Source organism: Desarmillaria tabescens (assembly GCF_030435595.1).
Source record: "Desarmillaria tabescens strain CCBAS 213 chromosome Unknown EV420scaffold_41, whole genome shotgun sequence".
Lineage (NCBI taxonomy): Eukaryota > Fungi > Basidiomycota > Agaricomycetes > Agaricales > Physalacriaceae > Desarmillaria > Desarmillaria tabescens.
This window is the reverse complement of record NW_026848340.1, coordinates 166,839-188,220: the sequence shown is the minus strand read 5'-3', so window position 1 is coordinate 188,220 and position 21,382 is coordinate 166,839. Positions and strand designations below refer to the sequence as shown.

The following is a 21,382-nucleotide window of genomic DNA, read 5'->3' as shown; positions in this document are numbered from 1 at the left end:
GATGGCTATGCGACCATTTCCAAAGAGAATAAGACTTGATACGTATCCGTCGAGCTCATATATGGGGACTACGTGTTATTCGTTCCGCTGTGGAATTCAGGATCCTCAGTGTTTCATCGTGATACATGATGTGATGAGGTGACAGGGGATCTCTTCAGCAAGAACGATGTTTATTGATCCGTTCCTGCCGATATTCGGAGACAAATGACGTCACCATGAACTGATATCGTATGACGTTGATTTCGGAAGGAAACCTGCAAGAAGTTGTATGGTTGGCGTAGAAGCGTGAAAAAAGCAAGGATCATTCGGTAATCGCCAGAAAATTATGGAATGAAAACGCCACGTGAAAGGAACGATTTCATAAGTCCGTAACCGCAGTGTCTTGCGGAAAATACAGAAGTGTGAAAAGTTGGGGAAAAGATTGGATGCCAGGACGGCGACGCGTGGCTTAGTCAAGAATTAGTAACGTGTCTTTGTTGAAGGTAACGGCACGTGATGTGACTGAGTCGTGTCAACAACGGCCGGCCCGTTGAGACTGACAGCGACGAAAATTTCGATGAGTCGTCGTTTTCATTTGTTTCCCTCCCATTTGTACAAGCCAACCGCGCTTTCAAAACTTTACATCTTTTGTAAATCGAAAAAATTCGTCACCTTAGGATCTTCGGGACACGATGGACTCAGACAAAATCAAAGTCAGTCTCAGTCTAGGAATCCATGACATGAAGACCCTTTATTAACCCACATTTAGCAGAAAGAAGCGCTCTCAGATTCCTCGAAATTCCTCCTGAAGCTTGGAGAGATGGCGGCCGAGAATCCCTCTTTGTTTCAGCCCGTAGTCGAAATTGTGCGCGTAGGACTGTCCATTTTAGAAAAACCTTGCGAAAGCTACAACTCGGCCGATCCTGCTCGTCATCACAAAATGTTCGAGACAGCTGCCAATTTATTTACAGGACTCAATTCTGCCCTTTCATCTCGAAGTTTCCGGAGTATACCTGAAGATATCGCGTCACTCCAGTCCTTGGCTGGAGCTATATATGAATGGGCACTGGTTTTCTACGAGAACCATTTCATTAATACTGGTGAAGTTATGAAGGACAAACATATCCTCCTTGAAGTGTGTCTCCAGCTCGCCAAGTTATTTCAATCGTTCTCCCTCGTACAGGAACTCGCTGATATCATGGCGACTACGCCGGGGTTCATTACCCGTATCACAATGTTATGGATTCACTCTATTTGGAATGGATTAGGAATTCATATTTACTACCAGCCGACCGTGATATCCCTCTCCTCGCATCGTCACCGCATTCAGCAATGCCTCGATTGCAACATCCCGGATGACATTATAAAGACGTGCTGCTCCATCATATTGACTCAGAAGTGGACCTTTTCATCTTCTGAGTTATATCCCATGGACGGGCCCATTGGCTTTGTCGTCTCCATCGCGGGATTCTCTGACAAATTCCGCCACGCCCTTGTCGCCAAGCATGCGGCATCTTGGTTGTGCAGACAGCTTTCTATCGTTATCTCTAAGAAGAAGGATAATATCGACCGGGATCCCCTTCGCTCGGTTGAGCTTATTCTCACTGGACTTTCGAGGTTCGGTCTCGAGGGTCCCCATTGCATTGTCGATATGATTGACAGTGATATCATATCACTTCTGTTGGATTGTGCTTTGATTCCGGGGCCGAGATGCAAGAAAGAGTCAGTGCGTCTCTTGGAACTGATAGCAAAATTTCTCTTATACCGCCCTATTATCCCCCGAGTGGTGAGGTGCCTGCGTGGCTTGGACATTGAAAGTCAGGCTCCGGACCTTGTACGAGATGCACTCGTAGCTCTTAAGGAAGTGGCGTTATTGCGAGAAAAGGTACTTGAGAGCTACGTCCAATCGAAGGAGTTTACTAGATGCTCATTGTTCAAGGTAAAGTTAAATCCGGCTTTTTATTCGACTCGTTGTCCTGATCTCTCGGCTATTAGTGTAAAATCTCACAAAAACGTTGACTTATAATGGCGCATCAGATCCCGGAAATAATGATAGGCCCCGACCAAATTTGAGGCACTGTGCGAAATGTCATTCCGTATTCTATTGCTCTGCGGAATGCCAGAAAATCGATTGGAAGAACGGGCACAAATTATTCTGCAAAATGATTTCGCGTAGACTTCTAGGTTAGTCAGTGTAATTGTTCTTATCGAATAGCTATCTGAACTAAACCTTCATTTTAGATGGATTTCCTCCCCTCCTTAATGAACGCGACCGCCATTTTATATATTACATCGTGGAACAGGACGTCCGCGATAACGAAGAAATGATTGAAATGCTCAAAGCTGAATACAAAGGTCCGGGCGTGCCATTTGTCGAAATCGATTACGATGTTGTTCCCCGTACGATCGTAATCAAGACATCAGAAGAGTTTCGAGACAGAGAATTGCCGGAGGATCATATAGAGCATGTTAATGACGCCCAAAGTGGAAAGATTGTGGTTGGTTTCCAAGCTTATCATACAACAGAGGAATTATTCCATGCGATCGTGACCTATCCATTCAATTGGCTCACAATCTTTTAGATGTTTTATTTAGACCAGCTCATCCTGTCCATTCCAAATTCGCCTTTTATTCAATTGAAGAGTACTATACAAGTGGGACTGTTCTTTGCAGCAGGCAGATTAATCCGATATTTGCGCCCTACTCTATGCAAGACACCTTCCATGTCCGTGGCATTAGTGCTTCGAGGTCCCGGATCTCATTCCTTATGCCCCTCGACAACCGAAGATCTACTTTCGTTATATCAGGTCCTTTGTACACTCCGTCCACAATCCAGCACTCCAGGCGCTTACGAAGGAATGTCCCTACGTTCTTCCCAGGCCGAACGCAAAGTGCTTTGCTTGACACGGAGAGACACCACGTCTCAAGATCGGACATGTTCAGAGCACGACCAACATGGACTCTATCAGTCAAGTCATTGAGATTTATGGGGTAGTTAAAGTACTCCATGAATACGCCGCAAGGAGAATACAGGTATAGGTGCCTGAGCGCGGTGAGTCGACGAATAAACCTCAGGTTGACAGGAAGCTTGTCTTCGTCATAGATCCTTTCGTTGTTCGTGGAGTCGGTATGAACAGTCGACGTCGTATGGGTGTTCGCGCGGTGATCTCCATGACAAACACGGTCGAGCGTGAGCGTGTCAATCTGGCACAAGGGGAAGTGCTCGATGATGCTCTCAATAACGTCGGTGGAATCTGTACACCAAACAGCCTCGAGGTTATTGATTGTCAGGTTGCGGACGGCAGGGAGGTCAAGATATCGGAGCAGAAGTCCAACTTCTTGCGGGGTGGTGTACCCGAGAGTAAATTTATGGACACGGGGAAGAGTGAGCCGCTTGTTAGTAAGGCCAAACACATTCGGAGACGTGTCGGTGGAGATGACACCGTTGAGCTCCAGAATCTCCATGGTATCTACACTCCCTGCCAGGATATCGCGCAAAATGGAGGCCGACGGCCGTTCCTCAAATGGCTGAAATCGGAGACATAGTCTGGTAAGATTCCGGGGGCAGAAGAGATGCCAACGGAAGGGAACGCCGGACAAATCCAACACTTTGAGGGATGGGTACATGTATTGGTTCCACACAATCTGGTCAGCGGTGGATGAAATTGAAGGATGCTGAAGGACGTCGATCTCTCCAGCCTGCAGATCGTCTTCGAAGTCTTCTTCAAAAGCAACGTGGCTCGACGACCGGTGGCAGATCTCGAAATTTTGCAGGCGGGACATGGGTACGTTACGGAAAGCAGATAAGGCGTTGACATGGGAGCTCCAAAATCCTGTATCCATGGAGAAGTGTTTGATGCGACGTGCATGTTGAACGAGGCAGGTGAGAGAGGCTGAGAAAGTGCTTGTCGGTGAAGACCGTATGTGATGGCTGAAGACTCGTAGCATCGTAGAACGGTGCCGATCCTATGCGAATGATTACTTCGATGTCAAGCTCCGACGAACGTTCAAGAAATGAAGCCACTCGAGGGAAGATCACTTGAGGTCCCAAGTCGAGGTCGAGGATGGACGCTGTGGCAGCCGGGCTGTAATCTGGCGAGCATTCGGTAATGTAGAGGCGCGTCCATAGAGGTGGATAGTTGATCATTATAGAACGCCAGCGTTTACAAATAACAGAGAGGACGAAAGGATAGTCAACCCGACCACTGGTCGACACTGCCATAGTAAAAATTTCGACCAAAAGCTCGTTCGGGAGCTTCGCAGTGTAGTCCTTTGACGTTGCTTCGATGATACGAGCGCTATGATGTTTGTCAGAAAGGCAAGAACGTGACGAAGATGTAGACATACTTCAGCATGGCGCGACCAGGCGATCAATAATGTCAGGGGAAATGAAGGGAGAGGAGACGTGTAATTGCCCTCAAGTGAAGCATCTTCAAATAGCGACCCTTGTTCGAAAATAAACAATAAACATTGTGATGTGTTGCCACTAGAACCAAAGTCAAATTCATTGTATGGCCTTGTTGTAAAATAAAGGCCAGCTTCGATCCAGTCGACTTGCACACTGAGGTCTGCTGGGGTTTGCCGAGGGTCTAAGTGGCGTTCGTGATGAAACAAAAACGGTCTTGGCCTGCCGCCTTTGGTTATTGGTTTCGGCAGGTCAAAGCTTCGACCGACGGTATTCACCGCGAGTCGAACGAAGCTATCACAAAGGCAGGAGATTACGGCCATAATGTAATACTTTGCTGGTCCTTGCGCGACGAGAAATTGCGTCGACAATTTATGAACTGGGCTTAGCGGTATGGCGGGCTGTTCACTTCGTCGATGCATTTCTCATCGAAAGCGGGCTGCGACCAGGGATTGTTTTTTTTTTAATAAAGTAGGAGCAGCAACGCCACGCTAATATCGATGTACTAGCTGAGGCGTCTCAATTGAGAAATTCCGATCGATCAATTTCACGAGTTTTCAGGAGACCCAAAATTAGCATGCATCTGTGCGACTTGCTTGGTGGCACTTTTCTCGGAAAACAGCGGAACGGAAGCAACTTACAGCTTGACCTTTTGGGAGAAGAAATCCTGACCCCTGAACTTCGTCTGAAAGAGATATAACCCATCCAGCTCAACACTGTCACCTTGTCGGAACCAGTATGTTACAGCTCCCGACAATGACTCGGACTGACGAAATCGGAAGGCTCTTATCACCAGAAGAGACGACTTGGAAGGTAATGAGCGTCAAGATTGGCAAAAGATAGTTGTTAGACCCTGACGACCACTGATGACTCTGGAGCCTATAGAATTTAACACGCTGCGTCAAAATATTCTCGAAGAGTTGTTCTAATTGCTTCATGGCAAGAACTACACAAGCTGGTTTTACGCCTCGTCCTCCATCAGATCTTCAAGGCACAAGCCGAAGCCAACGTCGCCACCTTCCTCCAAATCATCGTCATCAAGCATCCATTCCAAGTCGAAATGTCTAGCAAGCTGAGTATATTTGTTTTCGATGACTTCTTCCAAAGGCGGATGCATATACTGTGACATCTCCGAGAGCTTGTAGGGCAATATGATGTTTAACGTATCCATTACCACCCCGTGGTAAACCCCGTCTTGTGCAGACGGCCATTGAAACCGGTTATGCAGGAACGTCAAGGCCGGGTCCCAATCCCGGATCTCCCAGTTATCTGCTTCGATGTTCATTGTCTCGACGGTGCTCAAATTGATCAACCGAGCAAGGTCGTCGAGCTTGACCTCATCGTCCCCGGTAACTCTACTGAGCGTCCGTGGATACGTCGCAAAGTACATGAACATGGGGCAAGGAGAGTTCAAGGAGAGTTGCTTGATGGCCGTGAGCTTGCGAATGAACCTCAACGGGACAGGCAGGTCCTCCTCGGCATTGAAGTTTCCTTCAAGCACATCTTGCGACGTGAGGCAGTCTTCTTGGACCTCGAAACGAACATTTGATAGTTTTAGAGAGACGATTTGGTGCAACGGAAGGCGCTTCACGACATGTATAAACGCACGGTCGGAGGCAGGCAACGGTGCTATGTGGCAGTCTTTGATGTTCAGGTGACGAACAGCGGGTAGGTCGAGGAATTGTAGTATGAGTCCGACTTCGTTGATTGTTCTGCCGTAACCAATAGAGAACGTATTGACGTGAGGAAGGATTAGGTGTTCCTGCGGGCCTGCCCCCTCGACATCACGTACGGCGCATACGAGTGACAGAATTTCAAGGGTGTCGATAAGATTTGACAGAGCAAGGCGCAGCTCAGATGTGGTAGGGGAGGTTATCCAACGGCAGACCGACTAGCTGCAGGTCACGGATACCACCACCGAAAGAGAAGCAGCCAAGTGGTATTTCTTGTACAGAGAAGCTGTGAAGAGAGGGGATACATCGCACTGTGCCACTGTTCCAGGGAAAGACATGAATGACCTGGGTATTTCATCAGCGTCAGTCCCTTCGTTCGTAATGTCGAGATTCTCGTGGCCGAAGTCGCAAATCTTGCAAACATGGCATGGGCCTGTTTATGAATGCAGAAAACAGGTTGACCTGGGTAGTCCAATCCCTCGTAATGACATTGAGAGTCCGGATGCGATGGGCATGCGCGCTGAGGAGTAAGGAAAGACACCGGGAGTGCTCGCTGCTGAAGGAGAATGGCTGGTGTCCTTTACAGTCAGTTGGAGCAGTGTACCACGACATCTTGAAAATCTGGCGGGACTTCGGGTGGAGCCCAGATATCGATCTTGACGTCTATATCGCACCCTGCAGAACGTTCCAGGATACGCATGAGTTTTGGGAATGTGGCTTGGGGATTGCCGACTGTAGCCGAGTAACACATGGAATGGTCGGGTGAGAAATCCGTGATGGTGACGCTCGTCCACAAAGTTGGACACGCTTCGATAAGATCCCACCATTCCTTGCATACTAAAGATAGCCTGAATCGGCCGATGCGTTTCCTAGGATCCTCCTCCTCCTCCTCCTCTTCATTCAACACAACAACGGCAAATATCTCTTGAAGGAGCTCGCAAGGAAGGCCGTTTATGAGGTCTTTTTGTAAGTCTGCCACCTCAGGGAACTGTTCCTGAGGGCGAGAGACTTCTTTCGAGGATGCATTCATCCTGAGAGTATGTAAGAAAAGTACTGCATGTCAAGTATGAAAGGCGTACTTACATAGAATCAGATTTCGAGAAGGTGCTTGGAATTTGAAATTGATTATGGGGCAGTGTAGTGGATTCATGGCCATGAATGCGCGATTATAAGTAAGGTGGGAGAGCTTCGCGTCGGGTGGCATGGAATATATCTGCAACAAACCCTTTGTTCAGAACAATGGAAACGATGCACATGGCGATTCCTTTGTTCAAACATGCGTTGCTATGCCCCGATAGGTACCAATATTGTTTACTATTCGTAGGTTCTGTAAGAAGGATAGGTTCTTAGGCTCTAGTCGTTAAACCAAGAGTTTATGTACGTACCTGTAACGGTTGCTATATAGGATGATACGTGCCACTGGTCAAGACTGTCTCATGTAACTATGAAACTGACGCGACGCTTCTGAACCCTGTCCTTCGGTTAACCTCGCTTCAAGACTGCCAGTCGATGATTAGTATCCACACTTAATTCCTCGTATGGATTGAGTCGCCCAATCGTCGCATCCCTGAGCCTCCCGCAAGCTCTACGTGTCTCGACCATATCCATGAGCGCCTTTTCTAGCTTGCGTCCGGTATCCTCTCGTTGCCAAATGAATTCCACCGCCTCGAGGTCTGGAAGGAATGCGGGATTAGCCTCAATATAGTTGGCTAACGCCTGGGAAACTGGGGCAATACGGTATAAAGCTGCCGAGGACTGGATCGCGGAGCTCGAGACGCGTTAAACCAGGAACGACCGAGAGAATGTCAATCAAACTTGAAGCCCGAATGGGAACTTTCTCCAACGTGAATGAACGAAGAGACTGGGAGCACGTGCCGAGGACATCGCTCACGATTTTCGCTACGAGGGGGTACTGGATGATGTTGTTGACGTATTTTAGGGTGAAAGAACGCAGGCATGGTAAAGAGAGGTCGGATAAATAGTACTTCACTTTGCTCTGGCAGGTGTAGTCAACCCAGAGAGTCAAGGAAGTTAGAAGGGATAAAGAAAGTGCCGGTAAGAAGCCGTATTCGTGGAGATCGCCGCGCGGAACTGAGAGTATAACGTCCCGGACATACGGGAAACGCTGAAGAGCGCGTCGTATCGCGACAATGCTGCCGTGACCACCTTCGATATCGCCTCGAGTGGGAGAACCATTAAAGGTCAATGAGCGAATTTTGTCGAAAGGGAAATCAGGGGATGGTGACCCATTCTCGAGGCCATAACAGCATTCATAACCGTGGAGATAGAGGTTGCGAAAGTTAGGAAGCTAGTGCAAAAGCAGGTGTCCCGTAGAGCTCTGTGTGTCCTGGGAATGCTATGGTATCCACCGCCTTCAGACACCGAGCTCCTGTTTCCAACAAACAGCGCAGACTTTGCTCTTGCCCAAACCACCAAACATCCCTACTTAACACATGAATCTCCTTCCAGCCGGCAGCTTGACAGAGCAGGTCAATCTGCCTATCACTCATTGGGAACACCCAATCAGAGGGAGGAGGACCTTTCAACGGCAAAGGTATCGTGGTCTTGCATACGAAAATGCTGATTAACAAGCCCTGCGAACGCTGTATATAGAGATTCGTGATCTCTTCCTGTATCGTGGCATGTTGAGCACGCTCGACGGGTCCTGGTGCGCCGTTCCTCAGCGCTTTAGTTGACGAAAGGATAGTGATATTCGTCCACAGGCGACGGGAGTACAGCGACACCGCACGCCAACATGAGCAGACGAGGGACAGTCGCAATGCGGGATACGCATTTTTAGGATACGCATTGAGGGGCTTTTCTCCACAAACATGGAGAAATATTTCTAACAGAACGTCATCGTTCAGTCGCGAAATGAAGTTCTCGTTGGGCATTGAACAAAGGGCAAAATCTTCCAAATAAAAAAGTCAGCACGGGAGGAAGGTGAAAGGAAAGAATAACGCAGACAGTAAATAGTTCAGAAATGGGGGACCAGGGGTACTAGAAAGGGACAGACTAAGAAAATTTGCGTCACCGGTCCAAACGGGAACTCAAATACTGTGATGCTTAGTCATATGTGACTGCCCTACCAGAACGGGTGATCCGGGCCGCTCCCTACGTTTCAACAATACTTCTGTGCCAGTAGCCATCGATTCACCGTCCTTTTTATCTCTCTTGACCGTTTCCCTTGATACGTGTAGCTTTACTTACAATGAGCTACCGAGGTAGATTATTTTGCGCTTATTTACCTGAGGTGTATAGTTTTCTGGTAAGTATGGTCTTGCCCCTTGCCTGAGACCTGGTCATGATTCTCTAGCTGTCTTTTCCCCCCTTTTAATTAGAATATAGGACTATCACTTGCTGCGGAACTCTAGCAGCACCGAATCGATGTGCTATACTCTGAATCATCTTCAAGCAAGTTACGGTGCGGCGTAACTGCGGTGAACAAAGCTTCCAAGAGCAATTGTGGCAAAGGTACTGACGTCTGCTATTGATTTTCATTTTCAGATCCACTCTATAATTATTCTCCATGTCCGTTCAAACATAGCAGTCTCGATGGGGTATGGGCACCCACTTGAAGTTCGTTCAGATACCACATATTTGCCGTCAACATTAAATTACTGCGTGAGGCGACGATACTTTTTACCAAGAGCGCTTATCGATAAAACCTCTCAATCTTCCATTCCGCTAAGACCTTTATACAGCCCCCTTCCTTCATCTTCCCCGCGGTATGCCACATTTCCTGGAACCAGCGTCTTGTCCGCTTTCGCTCATCGGATCTTTGAAATACGCGCATCACCTCCAATTAGATCGGTGGCGTCGCTAGCACCAAAATTATTCACTACAGTTATTGACAGGTCATTGCAACACCATCAGTCACTGAAACAGTTGATTTAGCCTCCTTCTCCCCAGTTCCGCTGCCTGACAGTGTTGCATAATCGGAGACATAGATATTATGGATTTTTAGTGATTTTTTGGGAATTTTAGCGCTACTGCTGACCCCGTGAAAAATCGAACAGTGATGCAAATTTGGCAGGGGTTTGCCACGTGGTCATTTACCAGTCAATGAAACACCGTAAATTACGGATATCTCAATACTAGATGCTTTGATCCAGTTCATACTTTGTATGGACATCACTGAGTAATATTAAAAATTTTGTGGCTACTTTATTTGAGGAAAAAGACAATGTGTGGTGGATGGGACAAAAAATATTTTTCGGCATTCCAATGACCGGTAAATAACTGTACGCCATCTTCGGAAGCTAAAATATTTCTGTTTTTGTGGTTCTAGCGGAAATACGCTTCTAATTCTATGTTTTGGTGAAACATACTTTCGTTTAAATATCACGTTGCACTGAGATTGGTCGTCATTCCTTCCGCCACCCATGGCTCAGCCTACGGTTTTCGACTTGCGCACCTCAGGTGGTAGGCGGTCTAAATCCCTTTCTTCACCGCCCTCCCGTGTCTCTTTTGCGCGTCCACAAAAACCACGTTCATTTCTTTCTGTTCTCAATCATATTCGTCGGAGGGTAGTCAGCAGCTTCCTCTCCCATCCTAGTCCGTCCCGAATCCCGGTACCAGCACCAACCATCGAACCTAAGATTCAAACTGAAGTGATGGTTATATCGCGACCTATGAATGCCAAAGTCCGGACCCTGGTGCCAAGGAAGGTGCACTACGAGACGGTCCGGCGACGGCAACATCGCGAAGAGCCCGTCCTTCATACTTTCCAGCCTACCCTTACCCGTTCCCGGCGATCCAAGCGCCCTTCTACAGCACCACAGTTGCAGAATTACAGTTCTGCAAAACACTTTGATGGATTCGTTCGAAGGAAGGAGCGGAAGCAAGCGTGGAGCGGTGAATGGAATAGGACGGACATACGGGACGTTATCAATGACCTGAGAAGTTTGAGATGATTTCCGCTGTTTGTTGTGTTTAGTGTGGATGGTGTTAGTGTCGTGTTCTCTGTTGATAGTCGTTTATCCCTTCAGTTGATTTTGCATTGTTGTACTTTTACAGTCTATCCTTTTATTCTCGCCCTTTCTTACTCTTTACTTCATTGCTGCTGTTGATACAGGAAATGTATTGATGCACGCACTGTAACATATGTATATTCGACTTGCACCCGCCGCGACATCTTCCATTCATCATTTGGCAGATTTATATTTCGACCGGTTCATAATCCCGGAGCGATGTCATCTTTTAGTACCAAATGACGGCATATCGCGCTAAAAAAACATCGACCACTATGATGTGACTGATCCTGTCTTATCCTCTTCTATCGGGGTGTCCCCTTCCACATGGTTCTGCGCCTGATACTGAAAGAAGACTAGTCTTATTATAGAACGTTTGGATAAGAAATGGGAGAAACAACCGTCATGCATTCAAACAGAAAGGAAACCCATCGTAAGTATGAACAGGTGGAAGCTACTCCAACGGGCGCTTGCGTCAGAACTACCAATAAGTATACGTACGGAATCCCGAGAAAAGAAGACATACTAGCCCACACAACCACTCAGACATCCGCAGAGAAGGAACGATAACCCTTGCGGCCGCCACGACTCATGGCCTTGATCACCGCTATAAAACATTCACAGCGAGACCACAGCACAACCATGAGTGTTGTGGCGTTCGAAGAGAATACCGTTGGAACCCTAGGATGGTGAGCAGTGAGTGAGAGCAAGGTGCAGATAAAGATAACGCTTACCACCATTCCCTTTTATATCCCGTTCTGAGGCCCATCACGCAACGGAACGCGATAATGTCGATCGGTGTGAATTTCCGGTGCCGAGATTGATTTATTCGGCTACAATTCACATCGGGACATCGGTCCCGCTCAAACTGCGAGTGCGCCATGCCTGCGAGATAAGGACGATGAAAGTCGTGATAGTGAATAGTCAGTAAGGATTCAGTTGCGTGCTGGTTAGTTATCAGATTGGGAGCGTGTTCCATAGCTGGCGACATAGTCATCTGATACATTGCGAGTATCGACAATAGATTTCCAAGGAAACTATCGTAAATCCTACAGGGCCAAATCGAATGTGGCACTTTTTGAGGGATCCATCGTCCATAGTTCACGTCGGTCTCGATCCTGACGTATTAAGGGCCGTGCCGTACAGGATAGGAAAAGAAAAATGGTCGTGTAGCCGAAAAATAGGCAACGAAATGAAGGAAGAAGCATCAAATGAGTAGAAAGAACAGAAGAACATCTGTACACAATGTGGAGGCGGAGCAAGGGTCGTGTCAAAGCGGAACGGAGCATGCTTACTCGTAATCTCTCCGACAGTTCTCAAGGACACTGTCAACAAAACGCCCCGATGGTGCCTCCAGCACCAAGAGAGTGTGCTGTCACCGCTTTTAAGTTGCGATGTCGCTTTAGGGGAAACCGGTCGAAGTACATGGATCCGGGATGAGGTGCGGACGTCCTGAACGTAGCAAAAGCCATTGTTCTGCGCCAGTAAGGGAAATCCTTAAGGATTTCTCTGGGGTCAACATCTTACCTCTATTTTGATTGCATGTTGATTGGTGCCGGCGTGGCTTCGCGACCTGCCGGGAATGCGGGCCAGTACGTGAACATAAAGAGAGCTTCAACGAGTCGGTCCAACAGCATCGCAGAAAGTGCAAGGCGTCGCATCGCGTGTGTGATTTTTCTTTTCTACGTCATCAAAAATCGCAGAACCGTGAAAGAACTAAGGTTTACGAGTGCAAGTCTGGGTAATAAAGAGAACGAAGACAGTCCTAGCATCCTAGGACCTAGAGCTATCAGAGCAGTCGTACATAGCGGAGATTGGGTAGAGAAGGTATTTGCATAGGAAGAAAGAGACCTGGCGGAAACCCGTGGTCCCTGATTTATCCAGGAAAGGGTAGGTCAATTCAATCTCCGCTCGGAGGGTTCTGCCACCTATAAGCTCCGATTGAATGAGCCGGACTTCGGCATCTTATTTTGGTTAAAACTGCCACGACCCCGGCACTAGACCACTCTCCACTATATACAGATACGAATTTCGTGAGTATATAATAAAGCCGGACTTGCCAGGCTATCCACTATACCTACAATTCTCAGATCACGCACCCTCATGCACTCCATAATTTCTCTACAGGTAATTTTTTTTTCGACACAGTACAAATCCCTTTCTCATCGGGAATCGGGGATTCTCTGCTTACTACAAAGCCCCCCGATGCCGTAAAAGAACAACCAGTCGATGGCATATATAAGGCTTACTTCTCGGGCAATAGTCGAACATCAGTATAATGTCTCCCATTCCCTTTGTCGACCTTAATAATGGTACGAAGATCCCAATCATAGGTTAGTACGTCCGTGCACGATTAATATTGCAATGTGTAACACTGATACGTCTAGGTATTGGTGGCGGTCCTAGCGCACTCACAGCCGAGGCATGCGATGCAGCTAAGAAATGGATATTGACGGCGATTAAAGTGAGGGACACCAGCATTTTGCGTCCGATTCATCAATTGAGTGTTACCGAGGCGGGATATAGACACATTGATACAGCCCTTCTTTATGGTCTAGGATGACCTCCTCTTCAACGGTTTTACAGAAACTAAACGATGCTCGTAGGTACGGAGAAAGTCATTGGTGAGGCTATCAAAGAGTCTGGTATTCCTCGCGAAGAATTCTTCATTACGACCAAACTGCCGTACGCTCTGGTGTCCTTTTTCTAGTCCACTACTCACATACTGTGATCCTTAGCTTCAACCGCCAGGATCGCGTCACCGAGTCGTTCGAATTGAGTCTCAAAAATCTCGGGGTGGAGTATGTGGACCTCGTACGTTTTGTTTCCTCGGAGGGAATATAGATCTGAATTATTGGACAACAGTATCTGATGCATTGGCCTATGGCCATACCTTACAAGGGTAGGCCAATGTCGCCTTCATTTAATTCTTGCCTTATCTCGTCTATTAAAGGCCCCTGGTTGGATTTACCTTACGGTGCTGATGGTTCCGTAATCACTGTCGATTCGCCGACTTTCAACGAGTCCTACGCAGAAATGGAGAAAATATATGCCAGTGGGAGGGCTAAGGCCATTGGAGTGAGTAATTTCTCCATCAAGACGTAAGTGTCTCCATCTGCGGCCCATCTTTTCGTCTTGATTTGGAGTTACGCAGGCTTGAAGAGCTCCTCAAAACGGCTACAGTCGTTCCGGCAGTAAACCAGATAGAGTATGTAAACCGTTGATTATCGTCTCCGCAGTTTTAAAAAGTGCACTGTCAGGCGCCATCCCTACCTTGCAGAGCACGATCTTATTGCGTATCACAAGAAAAAGGGTATCACTTACCGAGGCGTATTCTCCTGGAGGTGAGCGCGCCTATTCCGTTTTCATTGACTCAGGCTCATCACATCCATCCACGCAGGTCATAAAAATGCTATCCGGGAAGATCCAGTCATGAACGAAATCGCTGCAAAGCACGGTGTCTCGCCCACGCAAGTCATCCTCGCATGGCACATTGCTGGAGGTGTAATTATCCTGCCCAAGAGCGAAAATGAACAGCGGCAGAAGGATAATATCAATGTAAGCAGTCGCGCTTCACTTTCGCGAAGTGGTTTTGACTGAAACCCTCTTCAGCTTCCCACCTTGGATGAAGATGATTTGAAGAGGATAGATGGATTGGATCGTGGTGAGAGACTCTGTAATAAGATTGATAAGAATGGGAAGGTTTTTGGATGGACGAGAGAGCAGCTTGGGTGGTAGTCACGGTGAAATCACACTGCCTCTTTGAGATAAAGAACTAGAAACGATATATACTAACTCATGGAATTGACTGCTTTGGTCTATGATCATATATCTGAGACATCAAAATACTAAATTTTCGTCTGTCAACGATATGTTTGAAAGCCCGAAAGCCCAAACATTATTCAAATCGGTATGTTACCGAGGATTAGTGCCATACATCTGCTGCATTTAGTCTTACAATTGTCGTGTCCCACGCAGCATTGTGAGAATGATGATGACGAATATTCTTGTCCGTACGGTCTGTCGGGCTTTTTACTCCTTGGTTGACTTCGCATTTGGCTGGGAATATGGTGCGTGAGACTGTTAAATTGAAAGTCTCTTGTAAAGAGCTCAATAGTCAGGTCTTGCAGTCTGGCTACTGAGATTCAAATTTTCAATATTTGAGGCCTCAACTTTTGTCATTTACTGAAGTGAAATGAAAGCTGAAGCTCAAGAGTCAAAGGACTTGAGACTTAACTATGACCAACCTCACCGGAGATCTACTGTCAAATACGAGCTGTATTTACATTTTTTCGAGGTTTTAGAAAGTATTTCAGGAGATATATTGCGATCTAAGGTCAGGAAACGCGTCAAAGACGGTAAATGAACGGGAAATACGTGGACGCGATGTGATCACGTGTAGTTTAACTAACGCGTAATAAATTATTTAAATAAATGATCGTTAACAGTCAGGGGTGTTTTGACTTCTGGGTTAGGGGCTAGGACGCCAGGATTTTTGGGACTTCGCGCACATAAAAGACGCTCAGAGATTGTCGAAAATAGCCATAACTAGCAAAACGTTAGATCCATGACAGTAGCTCTCTTCGCTCGCATGAAATATGCATCACTATGCAAAAACCTCTACTAGATAACGAAGTACATATGAACCGTCCCGACTCCCCATCCATCATTAAGTTGATATTTATCGTTGTCTGTCTAAGTAGTAGAGACCAAGTCACTAAGACTCTCTTTAGAAATAGAAAACAGCGAAAATCTAAAGCCAGAACTGCCCACAAATGCGTATGCATGATGCACAGACCAGATTCGTTTATTTTCAATCCGACGTTCCAGGTGGCAGTATTAAAGGTTACACTCGAATTGCCATCATGATAGTATTAGTCAGTAGTGGACCAGCGGGAAAAAGTTGTTCCCTCAGCTCTTACGTCATATGTCCGCCTGTACTTATTATGCTCACTAAGCACTTGCCCTTTCTTCTTGACCACCATCGTCGCCATCATAATGCCCGTCATCCAAGCAAACTCTGCAGCTAAAGTCCTTGTGTCTGGAGCCAATGGATACATCGCCATCTGGGTTGTTCGTACTCTTCTGGAGCGCGGATACTCAGTGAGAGGCACCGTTCGCTCGACGGAAAAGGGGAAGCATCTTCTTGAGACGTTCAAGGGATACGGTGACAAAATAGAGGTGGTCGTCGTAGAAGATATCACCAAAGTACGTCTTAGCGGGATATATGCTAGGGCAGACTGCTCATTGCGGCCATTTCGTAGGATGGCGCGTTCGATGAGGCTGTCAAGGGCGTCGACGCAATTGCTCATACAGCATCTCCTTTCCACATGAATGCTGTTGATCCTCAAGGTATGTAATACTAGGTATTTACGCGATATCTGACCTACAGCGCCTGGATAGAGCTCATCGGACCAGCGGTGAAGGGCACTGTAGGAATGCTGGCCAGCGCACTTAAGAATGGGTAGGATTCCCTTCATACATACGTTGATCAAGTTCTGACACAAAATCACATTGTAGCTCTTCTGTCCAGCGTATTGTTGTAACCTCGTCGTGCGCGTCTGTTCTGCACGTATCGCCCGAGCCCAAGACTTTCTCTGAAGTCGACTGGAACGAGCAGTCTATCAAGGAAGTCGAGGAGCAAGGAAAGAATGCCCCTGGTATTGTAAAATACCGTGCGTCGAAGACCTTGGCTGAGAAAGGTAAACCTAGCTCTCCGCTCAGTGCTGTAGTTGTTGTTCTGAATTTGGATTTGTGCGGCGTCGTTAGCGGCCTGGGAATTCTACAAGAAGCACAAATCTGAGATTAAGTGGGATCTTTCTATTGTTAACCCTCCCTTCGTACGTCTTATCTCGGCTCACGTTCCCCCATTTGTTCTAATACTTTGGTTCTTCAGGTCTTTGGCGTAAGTACTCATTGGACTCTAGGCAAAACGCCCTGACCTTTTGTAGCCTTTCATTCATGATGCGTCGAGTGTAGACTCCCTCAACGAGTCAGCTCGAGTGTGGTACACCTTCGTTGCCACGGAAAACTCAGGCGGGAAGTCTCCCGAATTCCTCGCGACCCAAGGATCCTGCTGGATAGATGTCCGGGATCTCGCAGAAGGTCATGTGCGCGCCTTGGAGACACCCGCTGCAGGTGATGAGCGCATTATCATATCCGCAGGACCATTCGTATGGCAAGATTGGAGTACATCTTTTCTCTGATGTTCTTTTACGTCTTTCCTGATGATATTACAGTTGATACAGTGAACGAGTTATCTCCCAGCCCCATCCCGTCGCACACGCTCCCCAAGGGTGTTCCCGGAGCGGGGAAGAAAGCCAAGTATGCGGTGGATTACGATACTGCGAAGGAGAAGAAGATTTTTGGACTTGAAGCTGAGGACGAAGGAGGAGACGGCAAAGGACACATTGGCTGATTTCGAAAGGAGAGGATGGTAAGGAGTGCAAAGAAGAATTGACCATGAAAGATTTGTATGTTTTCCTTGTACTAGAAATGCTGTTTAAATGAGTTTAAAGCTTGCTTTACGCAAGTCTAATTGCGGCAAGGGCAGAACGGAGATTGGCACCGAGATACCGAATCAACTGATCCAGAGGACCGGGATCCTCGCACCGTTCGAAGACCGAGATCCTCACGGTGATTTCGACCCGACACTTGCTCGAAGACCGGGTTCTCGCAAGTGGCTTTCGATCAGTTCCTGATAAGACAGTGCAGTGCGGAGAGGAGCCACATCGCTCTCTCACTCATCCTCTCATTGTCCTACCAGGTAAGATTGAACTCTCGCTCTCTAATATATTTTCTCAATGCTGTACCAGACTCGGCGTTGTAGTTTTTCGGTTACCCTCCCTCCCTTCCCTAGTTACTGTGGACTGTTCATTGGACCTTTCATATTCTCCGGACTTTCCATTGAACCTTTCATATTCGGACACATTTCTATCTACTACACAACGTCTAACACATTTTCTTTCATTTTTCCGCTCATGTACTGTATTTACCGGCTCAGACACACGACACGCCGAAATCGATGCTTCAGGGCCCCCTGGAGGCGTTTTACGGGGGGCTGCTTTTGGCTAATGTAGGAGTCCTAAGTGAGCGATGCAATTAGACTTTTTTGAACGACCGCAGACTTCGTGAATCAGTGGTGCACGTTGACTGAGATACGGCTAGCGAAACTATCATGATTTTCGGTCCGAGTATTATGTGAGACGACCGAAATAACGACATTACAATTTTGTTAATCCTGATAAGATGCGCCCGCAATTGATCATTTATACATACTGGCAATGGCCCTGGCTCCTGTTTCTTCGTAATTGCTTCTTCGACTATGACTACCATCCCATGCGCTCCCTCGTCCATCCAAAAACCTTCCCATTCTCATCAATCTTATTACACAGTCTCTCACCATGATCCAATCCATCTATCCTCCTCAGATCTTCTTCATCCAAAGTGGGGAGCTAAGAAGAACGTCAGTTCGAATCAATTCGCGAATGAGAAGCGTGACTGCGTACATTGATATTTTCCTTCTGCCGTTTCTCGTTTTCGCTCTTGGGCAGGATAATCACGCCTCCCGCAATGTGCCATGCGAGGATGACTTGCGTGGGGGAGACACCGTGCTTTGCAGCGATTTCGTTGATCACTGGGTCTTCTCGGATGGCGTTTTTATTACCTGCGTGGGGATGTGGTGAGCTACTTCAATACAATGTAATGTCACTCTCACCTCCAGGAGAATACGCCTCGGTAGCAATGCCTTTCTTCTTGTGGTACGCAATGAGCTCGCGCCCTGCGAGGTAGGGATGTCGCCTAAAGTTGTAATTCTTAAGTTAGAACTGGCTAGACGATGATCGGCCCGTTTATACATACTCTATCTGGTTTACTGCCGGAACGACTGTAGCCGTTTTGAGAAGCTCTTCAAGCCTGTGTAGCGTCACATCAAGACGAGAAGACATGCCGTTGCCAGAGAGATACATACGTCTTGATGGAGAAGTTGCTCACTCCTATGGCCTTGGCCCTCCCGCTAGCGTATATTTTCTCGATTTCTGCGTAGGACTCATTGAAGGTGGGGGAATCGACTGTGAGGAGAGAACCGTCGGAATCTAGCGGGAAATCCATCCAGGTTTCTTGAGGAGAGAGACGTTAGTAAAAGATGATGAAGGAGAGCCATATTGGCTTGCCTCGGTAAGGGACGGTCATGGGCCAATGCATCAGGTACTAGCAGAATGAGAGTAAGACTAGTGTTTTATCGGAGGAAATGAAGCGTACCAGGTCGACGTAGTCCATCCCGAGATTCTCAAGACTCAAGTCGAACGATTCGGCGACACGATCTTGGCAGTTGAACCTAGAAAGCAGTATTCAAGAGTGATATATTTCGAGTCTTTTAACGGGGCGTACGGCAGTTTGGTCGTGATGAAGAATTCTTCACGAGGGATACCAGACTCTCTGATAGCCTCGCCGATGACTTTCTCCGTCCCTGCGGTCATGGTTCAGCATTCATTGGAGAACTACGGAAAAGTATACCCGGACCATAAACCATGGCTGTATCGATGTGCCTATACCCCGCCTCGAGGGTGCTCAGTCGACGGATCGGACGCGATAGCTCGGCGTGCCTCACCTTAATTGCCGTCAAGATCCATTTCTTAGCAGCAACACAACCTTCAGTTGTGAAGGCGCTAGGAGCACCACCAGCACCTAAGCATATAAGCGTTACATTGCACAGTATTGTCGCAAAGAGTCGGACATACTTACCTATAATCGGAATCTTTGTGCCATTATTCAGCTCGACCAGGGAGATTGGAGACATCAGTGTCTGCTGGGAGGTTGTCTGTTTTCTGGGAAGTCTGCCATATATATGGTTGACCTGCGTGGCCAAATCGACATCTTGTTCACAGCATCAGCGTCCTTCGTGGTCAGCAGCCTAAAACCTCCGATTCCCGATGATAAAGGGATTTGTTTTTGTTGAACGTGTATTTATACTTAGCAACCCGGAATTAACGAAGTTAATCCAGAATGCTCGTTTGGGTAAGGGGCACACCCTTGAGAAGGGATAAAACTAAACAATTTGGTCGAACCGGGGGTACTACGCGAGGAAATGCATTTAAGCATTACTATTCAAGTTCGTGTGGGACTCGGTGCCTCCCTCGTGGCCGTTTCCGGCCCGGCACAATACCCACTAAAACCCCGCCCTAATCTATCCAGTCCTCCGGTAAGGCTCTCTCGTCGAGCAGCGCTCCTTTCAACCGGGTCGATAGAACTATCACTTTTTTCAGTGCCTTAGCACCATACCGATACTTATTCACCAGCATACGGTCTATGGTCAATCGTCGATTCATCGCCGCGATCCAAAGATTGCGTACTTCGTCTCTCGTGTGCCAGCTCTCTGGGCTGTCATCTCCTCGTTGAATCCTCCGCTGGCACCTGATCTGGAAGATCAGGTGTACCGTCTCAGTTAGAATTAAATTTCAAGTTGTGATATGTACAAGTATCTCTCGTAACTTCTAAGCTGTTGTACAGTTCAAATAAGTGTTATACACTGTTTGCATCCTCAAGGAATGGACAGGTTGAATTCATAAATGATGATGATTATTGTTACACCCATAATAAGTACTACACTTATGGAGTTCTTTTACCTACTGTATTAATGATGTCCTGGAACAGCTTTGCACCGGCGCTACATCCTCCTGAAGATTTCTTACGTTGACTAGAAGAATCAATTTAAGCTGCTAGTTATACACATGCAGGCAACATACTATCATTCCCAGAGGGACCAAAGTCAGGGAGGACGAGGAAGTCGGACTCCGCAGTGTTGTCCTGTCAGCGACGCAAAGTCCGTCCATACGTACGGTACAACTTCAGGACATCAGTCGGCCGAAGTGGACTCCGGCCCGCAAACGGCCGAAATTGCGCAATCGATCATCCACGTGTTTGTTCGTCGATAGAGACTCGGGTCCGTTTGCTGCTTTCTGTCTCTTCCTATCATCCCTTCTACGCTGTCCGCGCTACCTCTTCACTCACATTTCCACTGTCGGGATCAAGAGTCACTCAAACCATCTCAAAGAGGATTAGAGCTATACCCTAGGACGAGAATGATCTGACCCGGGACTTGGCCGCACATTTTCGAGGATGCAACGACCAACGAGGGACTTTTACACCACTGCTAAACTAGGGCTACTGGTTACGGGAGATCTTCGTGGCTTTGCTGACTACTGTCCATCGCTGTCTTGGCTTGTCTTGTGCTGACCGACTTCATGCAGTTTTTTTCAGATAACATTATCGGGATATCGAGTACGTGGTTTCCCCTCCTTAGTGTCCATCACTGTCACTGACCGTACCCATGTAGTTGTCGTATCGCCTTCAGT

At 47.3% G+C, this 21,382-nt stretch overlaps 8 protein-coding genes across 8 annotated transcripts; 3 read left to right on the top strand and 5 right to left on the bottom strand.

Moving 5' to 3' along the window:
• Positions 1-671: 671 nt before the first annotated feature.
• Positions 672-2,561, top strand: EV420DRAFT_1647326 (uncharacterized protein; the record flags this gene model as incomplete). The annotated part of the gene is made up of 4 exons (XM_060478030.1): positions 672-692; positions 752-1,864; positions 2,103-2,163; positions 2,221-2,561. 4 exons carry the CDS (start codon positions 672-674, stop codon positions 2,559-2,561), a joined length of 1,536 nt encoding a protein of 511 aa, XP_060326531.1.
• Positions 2,562-2,620: 59 nt separating this feature from the next.
• On the bottom strand, positions 2,621-4,224 carry EV420DRAFT_842464 (uncharacterized protein). Its single transcript, XM_060483671.1, has one exon. It carries the CDS (start codon positions 3,925-3,927, stop codon positions 2,680-2,682), a length of 1,248 nt encoding a protein of 415 aa, XP_060326530.1. The 5' UTR covers positions 3,928-4,224; the 3' UTR covers positions 2,621-2,679.
• Positions 4,225-5,217: 993 nt separating this feature from the next.
• Positions 5,218-7,560, bottom strand: EV420DRAFT_1711682 (uncharacterized protein). The gene is made up of 3 exons (XM_060479640.1): positions 7,137-7,560; positions 6,662-7,088; positions 5,218-6,275 (listed from the first exon to the last, which is right to left on the bottom strand). The coding sequence occupies exons 1-3, from the start codon at positions 7,259-7,261 to the stop codon at positions 5,346-5,348; spliced, it is 1,482 nt and encodes a 493-aa protein (XP_060326529.1). The 5' UTR covers positions 7,262-7,560; the 3' UTR covers positions 5,218-5,345.
• EV420DRAFT_1647323 (uncharacterized protein) lies at positions 7,540-8,951 on the bottom strand (the record flags this gene model as incomplete). The annotated part of the gene is made up of 3 exons (XM_060478029.1): positions 7,540-7,781; positions 7,843-8,365; positions 8,427-8,951. The coding sequence occupies 3 exons, from the start codon at positions 8,949-8,951 to the stop codon at positions 7,540-7,542; spliced, it is 1,290 nt and encodes a 429-aa protein (XP_060326528.1).
• Positions 8,952-13,262: 4,311 nt separating this feature from the next.
• On the top strand, positions 13,263-14,867 carry EV420DRAFT_1630869 (NADP-dependent oxidoreductase domain-containing protein). Its single transcript, XM_060476133.1, has 10 exons — positions 13,263-13,363; positions 13,418-13,582; positions 13,637-13,715; positions 13,769-13,844; positions 13,896-13,932; positions 13,984-14,131; positions 14,185-14,238; positions 14,291-14,343; positions 14,431-14,588; positions 14,643-14,867. Exons 1-10 carry the CDS (start codon positions 13,309-13,311, stop codon positions 14,766-14,768), a joined length of 951 nt encoding a protein of 316 aa, XP_060326527.1. The 5' UTR covers positions 13,263-13,308; the 3' UTR covers positions 14,769-14,867.
• A 1,100-nt stretch (positions 14,868-15,967) lies between these two features.
• Positions 15,968-17,646, top strand: EV420DRAFT_1566683 (uncharacterized protein). Its single transcript, XM_060474077.1, has 8 exons — positions 15,968-16,238; positions 16,295-16,382; positions 16,434-16,494; positions 16,551-16,732; positions 16,800-16,870; positions 16,982-17,219; positions 17,270-17,361; positions 17,408-17,646. The coding sequence occupies exons 1-8, from the start codon at positions 16,029-16,031 to the stop codon at positions 17,468-17,470; spliced, it is 1,005 nt and encodes a 334-aa protein (XP_060326526.1). The 5' UTR covers positions 15,968-16,028; the 3' UTR covers positions 17,471-17,646.
• A 518-nt stretch (positions 17,647-18,164) lies between these two features.
• Positions 18,165-19,971, bottom strand: EV420DRAFT_842265 (NADP-dependent oxidoreductase domain-containing protein). Its single transcript, XM_060483670.1, has 11 exons — positions 19,773-19,971; positions 19,639-19,715; positions 19,551-19,587; positions 19,419-19,497; positions 19,290-19,365; positions 19,202-19,238; positions 19,000-19,147; positions 18,891-18,944; positions 18,748-18,830; positions 18,539-18,696; positions 18,165-18,484 (listed from the first exon to the last, which is right to left on the bottom strand). Exons 1-11 carry the CDS (start codon positions 19,825-19,827, stop codon positions 18,359-18,361), a joined length of 930 nt encoding a protein of 309 aa, XP_060326525.1. The 5' UTR covers positions 19,828-19,971; the 3' UTR covers positions 18,165-18,358.
• A 238-nt stretch (positions 19,972-20,209) lies between these two features.
• EV420DRAFT_1483435 (uncharacterized protein) lies at positions 20,210-21,138 on the bottom strand (the record flags this gene model as incomplete). Its single annotated transcript, XM_060469985.1, has 5 exons — positions 20,210-20,441; positions 20,658-20,724; positions 20,774-20,834; positions 21,039-21,045; positions 21,098-21,138. The coding sequence occupies 5 exons, from the start codon at positions 21,136-21,138 to the stop codon at positions 20,210-20,212; spliced, it is 408 nt and encodes a 135-aa protein (XP_060326524.1).
• Positions 21,139-21,382: the final 244 nt, after the last annotated feature.